At 59.4% G+C, this 8,706-nt stretch overlaps 1 protein-coding gene across 2 annotated transcripts; it reads right to left on the bottom strand.

Annotated features, from left to right (window-relative positions):
• Nucleotides 1-3,010: 3,010 nt before the first annotated feature.
• LOC111157415 (iroquois homeobox 5) lies at nt 3,011-6,231 on the bottom strand. Of its 2 annotated transcripts, none has more exons than XM_022518796.1 (3): nt 5,983-6,231; nt 4,497-4,902; nt 3,011-4,341 (listed from the first exon to the last, which is right to left on the bottom strand). In XM_022518796.1, the coding sequence occupies exons 1-3, from the start codon at nt 6,229-6,231 to the stop codon at nt 3,545-3,547; spliced, it is 1,452 nt and encodes a 483-aa protein (XP_022374504.1). In that variant the 3' UTR covers nt 3,011-3,544. The 2 variants fall into 2 exon arrangements, with proteins under 2 accessions (XP_022374504.1, XP_022374505.1); XM_022518797.1 differs by having other exon boundaries at nt 3,011-4,338.
• Between the last annotated feature and the right edge of the window lie 2,475 nt (nt 6,232-8,706).

Here is an 8,706-nt window from a genome sequence, read left to right as displayed (position 1 = left end):
GGCCGGGGAACAACATTTCGAGCTCAGGCACCCCGAGCCGAGGAGCGGGAAGAGAAGCAGCAATCTGCCCTTTCTGTAGCTTCTCCTCAGTGTCCGCTCATGCGCCCTCGAGGATTGACTGGGCGGTTGGCTCTTCACCCCCAAATCCCATGACCTGATTCGGACCCACACAGAGAAGTAAGGGAAGGGATCCAGTCAGTCCCGGTTTGGCGCTGCCTCAGGGCGGGTGACTGCATAGACCCCACGCAGTGATCCCTCTGCCCCTGCTGCCTGGGATTCGGCCCTCCTGGGACCTGAGTGCCAAGCTAAAGGCTCCTCGAATGGTCCAGAACCAGCGCAGTCAAGTGCAGGTGGCAAAGGCCCGCGCTGCCCCCGCACCCGGGTGTCTTAAGCACTGCCTCGCGCAACTCCCGCACCCCAGTCTAAGCCTGCGAACAAACCTCGACTCCACTGCACCCCGGAAGTTTGCCCTCAGCGCCTCCAAGATGCTCTGCCTTTGAGACGGCCCAAGACGCAGCCAAGCGGGCTCGAGGAGGCATTTGGGAGCGTAAAGACGCGAAACTACTTCTAGGATTAAACGCTGGAGACATCTAATTATCCGAACCCCGAACTGCGGGGCAGGCTTCCCCCAAACTGGAAAGTCTCTAGACACCAGACAAATCACTGGCCAAGAAACCCAGCTCTGCAAAGAGCAAACCCCAAACTTAATTGGAGGCTTGTATTCAAGATGAAGTACGCAGAGAAACCCGTAGACCCTGCAGAGGCCAAGGGCAGGAGGGATGCGGACAGGGGGCAGCGACTCGGGTTCCAGCCTTCCGGCCCTTGGTGGTTTCTCTCCCTGGCCGGGAGGCTCCTTGCGCCGCCCCTCGTTGGGGAGAAACGCCGCGAGCTCCCCGGTGCGCGATTCCCGTTCCCAGGGAGCCCCGCGGGCATTCGGCTCCCAGCCCCGAGCCTCGGATCTCAGACTTGGGAGGCCCGCGCCGCGCTATTTGCATATTCCCGAGAACACAAGGAGGCCTGTAATTTTCTTTTTTAAAATCGTTGGGCAGGGTTTAGGGCCGGCGCTTCCAAAACCCCGCAGAGCTGATGTGGTCCTTAAACTCTCTCTTAAGAGAAGGGGACTGGTCTATTCTTCTGACTTTTTTAGAAGAGAAGGTGACTCCTGGGGCTGCATATTCAACTGGGGGGGGCGGGGGGGGGGGGGGGGAGGGGGGGGGGGGGGAGCTGAGTGTGGACGGGGGGCGGGGGGGGGGGGGGGGGGGGGGGGGGGGGGCGCGGGGGTGGGGGGGGGGGGGGGGTGGTAGGGCTAGTCATCTCTGGAATGCAATTGTTTAAAAAAAATCATTTATAATTAAAGGGACAAAATAAAATACGATCATCTCATGCATATTTAATCACTCACACTTCCAGCTTTGAAACCATTTTCCCTGCGTGAATTTTCTCACTAATTTAAACTCTTAAATCGACTGCTGTTCGCAAAAACATCTGGACATTGCAGTTTGCAAACTTGTTTAAATTCGAATAAGCGAATGGAGTCCCGTCGCAGGTTTAAAAAAAAAAAAAAGCAAAATTTAAAACTTCGATGAAAGTTTGGGGTGTGTCTAAAAAAACAAGTAGGGTTAAAGTAATCTTAAGTAGAAATGCAAATATGTGCATTCTGATTTAGGCTAATTAAACCGGTGTTATGTGCAAACACATTCACTCTGCACTCAAGCTTGGGTTTAATAGAGCAAATTAATTCCCCTGGCTGGAGTATGTTTTTGCGGTAAACCCTCCCCTCCCCCGACCACCGAAAATTTCCCACGAAGTAAAACACGTCCTCGGTTCCACCTCTCCGATGCAAAATGGAGACACGAACACCGACACTGTTGGCGGGCCTCCGGCACAGGGCGGTGTCTTTTCCCCATTTGGGATTGAGACTCAACCTGATTTTTCATTTTGAGATGAAACATGCGGGATTAAAACTAGAAAATAAACCCCCTCCAATACTTTTGTTACTACTTAGACTTTCGAATCAGATTCAGGAAAAGTGCTAACGCGACGACAAGCCTGATCGAGTCCACAACAGCCTCATTATCTAGGCAAATGTCTTCGAACTTTTGAAGGCCACTTGTCCAAAAAGGGGCGCGTGCGGGAGCGGGGGCTGGGGGCACCCTCCAGTTCGTTCGGGGCTCCCCTCACTGCCCCCAAGCGACTGTGGCTCTCTATCCCCCACTTCCGCCCACTCTCTCCAATCTCCGACTCTGCAAAGTGCAGGCTTGTATTTCAGGACAAGTGTGACACCTACCTGTGAAAGGGGGGAACCGTCCCCTAGCCAGTCCCGCGGCCCCAGTCTCGCTGCCTACCACCCGCACAGTCGCGGCTGGAACATTTACTAATTTAATCAAATCCAACGAAGAGATCAATGCCCAGTTTTAAAGGGGGTAGTGAAAACAGTGACTTGGGAAAGCCTTCTCCTTGGCATCCCCTAACGCTCCCCGCCCGCATTAGCCCACAGCACCTTTGAAATAGTAATAAGGGCTAAATCCGGCATAAAATCGAACTCATTAGCAAAGTTCACCAGCTGATTGCTTTGCATAAAACACGACACTGATTGGAAGTAATTAGGTTAAGCGATGGTGCTCGGGTGGTGCGTGTCTCTAGCAGGCTTTACCATCTCTTCTCCCTTCTGGGCACACACTTGGGTCTCTCTGCTCCTTCCTCCAGGGTCCAATCTCCCCCAAGCAGCCTGCATCAGGGATCCAAATCTGCATTCCCAGCAGGGCCAGGGTCCCCGGGGCCTGCCGCCTAATTATGGCTTCCCCCTGGCACACTGAGGTTCTGTGAAACCTTTCATTCCCCACTTTGGGAAAAAAAAAAAAAAAAGAAAGAAAGAAAGAAAGAAAGAAAGAAAGAAAGAAGAGAAAAAAAGGAAAGAAAGAAAGTTGCAGTTTCCACCTTTTGTCCAAGGGGATGGACAGTTTATTGAGGCTTCTAAAAAGTAATGAGTGGCTCTGATTATGTTAAAATCTCTTTTAATTAAATATTTTGCATTTTACAAAGGCGGCTGCAGTTTCTTTTACTTTTTAAATCTAAGAGTATAACCTGTTTCCTTTCTGTAATAATACTTTAGCTCATACCCAGAAAAATCAATAGGTGTAAAAAATTAAATTAAACTTGTATTTTTAAACTATGAAACAGTTTCGGGGGAAACACAAATGTATATATTTATATTACAAAAAAAACATTAAATGCCTGTACAGGTGTCTTAATTTCATAATTTACTTCAAAGATATTGAATTATCAATTTAAATACAAAAATGCTACATTAAATATACAGAATAAGATTTAATACAAATCCTTTTTTAAATTTTTTTTCTTTTCGGTTGGTTAAGACATTTTTGTGTGGGGAGATGTTTACATGGGTATGTCATCCATCTCCATGAACTATAAACTTTTTAATAGGAGGGGTAGTTTTGTTTTTCTCTCTTGTTGATGGAAAAATAACTGCCAAGGCCATGTTTTTTTAATAAATTAGGAAAGTCCGGGACCGACGCAGCCCGCGTTAAATGTCGGACATACCTTTCTTCAATTCATAGGGAGAGTCTTTGCACAGGTCTAGCTGAGACTGGCTCCGCAACATTTTCGGGTCTTTAGCCAAAGCGTCCGCTCGGTTCAACACGGTCTGGTTTAATCCATTGAAATGCGAGCCCGGACCGGTTGTGGGGCCTGGCCCTGGCCCTGGGTGGCCGTGAAGGTGTCCGAAGGAGCCATAGTTCGTATAGCCGGGATAGAAGGGCGCCGTGTAGTAGAGAGGCCGGGACAGCACCGTCCCGCCGGGAAAGGGGCACTGCGCCGAGGGCGAGCGCGATGGCGCCGGGGCCGGCGATGCGCGGCTGCCTCCTAAGGCTTGCCCCGCTACCGGCCCGGGGCACGGTGGGCATGGAGAGCCTTCGCTCCCGCTGCCCCCGTCCTTGACTTTGTCCGAGGATGTGGCGATCTCTGCCAGAGACCACAGTTTGGGCTTGGCGAGCACCGCCTGTGGCGGCGGCGGTGGCGGAGAGTGTATGACCGAGGGCCCGCCGGGACCGGGGGGCAGCTCTCCCGCGGCTGGGTGCGGGCCCGGAGCCGGCGCGCCGGAGGGGTAGTGAGGGGCCGGGTCCTCGGCCAACCGCGCTGCCGCTGGCCCCGCCGGGGAAGGCCCGCCGGCGCGGGGGGGCCCGGGCAGCGCGTCCAGACGGCCCTCGGATGGCGGCTCCTTAAAATCCGAGTCGCTGAGGCTGCCCTCCGTCTCCTTGCCGGCGGGGGTGGGCGGCCCCTGAAGCCGTTCGCAGCCCGAAGCCGCCTTCTGCTCCGCTCCTCCTGCGGGCGAAACCCCAGGCCGTCAGGGGCGCGGAGGCCGCGCCGTGGGGCCCAGGTCCCCGCCGGCAAAAGCAGTGACCCTAGCCCCCAACCTCCAGGCCCCCCCTTTTCCTTCTTACTCCCGCTCCAACACACCCTTTCCCGCGTCCACCAACCTGCTTCAGAGCCCTCGGAGTCGCCCTTGTCCTCTGGCTTCTGGGGCTCATCCTCGTCGTTTTTCTCCAGATCAATGTTCTCCTCCTCCTCCTCGTCCTCGCTGCGGTTCCGCGGCGTCCACGTCATCTTGTTCTCCTTCTTGAGGCGCCGGCGCGCGTTGGCGAACCAGGTGGACACCTGGGTGAGGGTCATCTTGGTGATGATGGCCAGCATGATCTTCTCGCCCTTGGTGGGGTAGGGGTTCTTACGGTGCTCGTTGAGCCAGGCCTTGAGCGTGGCGGTGGCGTCTCGTGTGGCGTTCTTCCGGTACGCGGGGTCCCCGTAGGGGTACGAGCCCAGGGGCGCCGCGTAGGGGTGGTACCCTAGGGAACCTGCCATCCCCGGCGTATGATCATAGGGAGAGCCCTGCAAGGAACAGGCAAAGAGAGGGTGAGAGCGGGCCATGGTCCCCAGGACCACCTAGACGACCGAAGCACGTTTTCCCTGCGCCCAGGGGTCCGCGAGCTGCGAGGCCCAAACTCCGACTTCCCCTGGGGTAGGGCTGGCAGGCTCAAATCCAGGGGCAACTCTTCCTCCTCCTCCTCCGTAGGGAGTGGGGGGCACCAACTCCTGACTCCCATCCTTTGGGGACGCTTGAAGCCGTCCTGGCCTCAGCGGCACCCAGTAGGCCCGCGTCTGCCGGGGCAAGTCCGCCCCCCATGCGCAGATCGGGCCACCTTGGCCAGGCCCTCCACCCAGATGGAGGCCTGTGCAGCGGCGGCGACTCGGCACTTCGTGCCCGGATGGCTGCACGTTAGGCGCAAGGGGAGAGAGCAAAGGAAGTCAAGGCATTTTTTCCCCACATAGAGAAAGGCAAAGGAAAAGCTAAGCCTTGCCCGGGCACTCTCACCCCCCCAAAAAAATGTTACCCCAAACCGAAGCCACGGCGTTTTTCCAGAAAGTGCACCCGGCCGAAAAATCCCGGATGCACCGCAGCTCGGCCGACTTTTCAGAAATCTAATACCTCCAAATCGGATTGCGAAGATAGGATTACGGATTTGCAACATTTTGGAGGACTAATTAAAGGCGAGGCCAAACACATTTACATTGACTTAGCGCGCTTCTGCTGTGAATTCTGGTCCGTTTCTTTTGAACTACTTTTCCAAAATGGCAAAACCAATAAAATAAGATAAAATAAAATAAAATCTGCAGGGCGGCCTGGAGCTCATGTTTGAGCCGGACGCTGCTCTTTAATTGCAGCGACCTCTCCTCCAAAAAACCCTCTCCGCCCGCTCAGCGACCCAAGCAGGACGCGGCTCTGCTCTCCGAGCAACTCCTGAGCCCGAGGCCCGGGAGAAGCCGAGCGAGACAGTCGCCCAAGTTTGCAGGGGCCGCGAAGCTTGGCGGGGGCGGTCGCGGTGGCGCCAGGGCCCGTGTCCTCCGCAGCCCCCGCCCGCCCCGCGCGGCCCCAGCTGCCCTTGCCCGCCGCGGCACCCGCTCACTCACCACGTATGAAGAGAAGGCGGCGGCGGCGGCAGCCGCGGGGTCGGCACCGTACTGGAGGTGCGAGTTGTAGCCCGGCGAGGGCGCCGTGAAGGCGGTGGAGCCGGCGTAGGGCGAGAATGCGGAGCCCGACGACGAGCGGCCGAGCTCATCCGTGCGGGGCCCCGAGATGACGCTGGTGCTGTACGCCGGGCACGAGTAGAGCGCCAGAGAGGCGGACGGCTGGTACAAGTAGCCCTGCGGGTAGGACATGGCCACACACGGGCATGGGGCGCGCCGCGCCGCGGCCGCCAACGAGCCGGGCGGCGCCCTGCGAGGGCGAGCGGGCGGGCACCTGGCCTCCGGCTGCCCCCGGCTGCCGCTTCTCGGGCCCCGGCTCCCGGGCTCCGGCCCGCGGCGCCTCCTCGCTGGCTTCCCGCGCGCCTCCGGCTGCGACTGCCGAGCCCTCTCCTCTGCGCGCCTTGCTCGCCCCGGCTTGGTTTCTCCCCCCTCCCTTGCAGCTTTCTCTGTTTCCCCCTCGCTCTTTGCACTGGGGGGCTCTGCTTTTGGCTTCGCAAAGGTCCTGCCAAGATGCTAAGTTGGAAATTGAGGATTCTGACGCCTTGTGCGCGCCTGAAGCTCCTCCTTCCCGGGGTGTAGTCGGTGGGAGGACTGGCAGGAACCTCTGGGCGGCCGCAGCCAACCCGGCCGCCAGGCGCGCCTCGCCCTCTCCCTCTTCCTCCCCGGCTCCCTCTCCCGCTCGCTGGCGCTCCCCTCGCCCCTCCCTCGCTCCCGCCTCTCCTCCGCGGCCCTCCTCTCCACCCTCCTCTTTTTCTCCCCCCCCCACCCCCCTCCGTTCTCTCCCGGGTCTCTCTCCCTCTCTTTCTCAGACTCTCGAGCGCCGGCCCCAGGATGACAATCACATCCCAGGCGCGCCGATCTCTTCCAACTTTCCTTCCCTGCTAAGTCGGGGTAGAGTGGCGATTCCGACACAAGGCAGGCCCTGGTGGCGGGTCCGGTCGCTCCGAAGCACAAAGGCAGCGAGGCGGCGGGCTGGGCGCGGGCGAACGCTCTGCTCTGTGCTTGCCACAGTAAACCGCGGAGTTAGCGGATTTCTTGTTCCGCAAGAGGCTGGGCTCCCAAGCGGACCGTCACCTACCCGCCCCTGGCTTCTCCCCCAAGCCAGGGAGCCGGAGAGCGAGTTGGAGACCTGGAATGAAGGTCCCTGGAAGAGACGGAGGGATGCCCTCGTCCGGGGCGCGGGGAGGCCGAGATGACTGTCCCTCTCCGCCAGCAGCAGCAGGTGGGCGAGAGACAGGCCTTGGACATCTGCACGTCTCCGGCCTCCTTCCACCAACTCCCCTCCAAACGGCAAGGAATGGGGAGGGCCGGGATTACGGGGAGAGCCTTTCTCTAGAGGAGAGGTAATGGGCAAGAGCTGCCACACGAAGAAGCAGCTGTACCAGAATAGGTCCACGGATCCCACTACACCCCCTCTGGCCCCCACCATGCCTCGCCGCCTCTTCCTCGGGCTTTCCATCCGCAGCTCCCTCTGCCAGGCGGGTGGTGGTGGAGGGTGCGGGTCCCCTTCCCCTTAGCGCGCACTTTAGCACCCGCCCACGCTCCATTGCAAACACTCAGCTTTGCCCAACCCAACCACTGTTTGTTCAGCGAGGCGCTGGCAAGGCAAACACACACAACTGAGTCACAGGCAGAGCCCTTGCCCATGACGGCCACACAGTTAGAATACAAAACAGACCCCCTGCCTGTCCCCCCGTCCCGCGCCGCCACAAGCCTGACGCACTCGAACCCTGGGACAGACAGGGGCGCTGGTGAACCAAAACAGGGCTGGCACAGTGTTGGGCACTCCACTGGAGCTCGGTATATCACGGACTTCGTGACCTTTCATAAAACTGCGGCACACGCAGGCCGAAAGACAACTACACAGTTCCCCGCAGGGACTTTGACAAGCAAGATACACTTTATTTACGGAGCTCCAGGCCCCTCACACTGACCCACAGAAGTAAACTCCGACGCGCTCCGCTGCCGGACTTCACGCAGGCGCGCTAACTCCTCCCTCACCGTCAACTTCGCCCCCCCCCACGCTCCGCCCCTCAAGCAGACATTCGGCAATGTCTCTGTCAGCCCCGCCCTGTCCCTCCTTGCCTCCATCTCTAATTGGACGCTGGCCTCCACTGGCCCCGCCCCCCAGCGACGTGAGCCCGCTTCCCTCCGAGTCACGGCGCCGAGGGGGTGGGACCGGGCGGGGCTACGGCGCGCTATTGTCATGGAGACGAGAAGCCGGCCGCCGCGGAGGCGGGCACATCCCGGCCCAGGTGGCTGCCAGCGGGCCGGGACTGAGGCGAGGCCCGGCGCCCGGGACGGCCGGAGCCGGAGGGAGCGCCTAGCTGGCCGGTAATGGCTTTTCGGGCGGCCAAGGGGAGCTCGGTGTAGTCCGAGTGGTCGCGGGGAGCTACCCCTCCCCGTTCCCCTTTGCTCCCGCCTCTCGCGGCCCTTGTGCTCCTCAGCGCCCGCCCCCGGCTCCGCCCGCCACCGCCGCCGCCGCCGCCCCTGCCGCCGCTGCAGCCCCTCACGCTAACGGTCGGTAGCTGCCCGCGCGCGCCGCCCGCCGGGGGCTCGCGCCAGCCACGAGGGAGCGTCCGCGGTCCGCGCGCCCGCGCGGCGGAGGAGAGGTGAGTCCCGGGTACCCCGTCCCGCCGCGTTCCCGCCGGGTCGCGCCCGGGCTCA

This window comes from Enhydra lutris, unplaced genomic scaffold (assembly GCF_002288905.1).
Source record: "Enhydra lutris kenyoni isolate GAN:26980312 unplaced genomic scaffold, ASM228890v2 scaffoldscaffold54, whole genome shotgun sequence".
In the NCBI taxonomy this organism is placed as follows: Eukaryota; Metazoa; Chordata; class Mammalia; order Carnivora; family Mustelidae; genus Enhydra; species Enhydra lutris.
The sequence above is the reverse complement of the archived record's forward strand: the minus strand, read 5'-3'. Positions and strand labels throughout refer to the sequence as shown.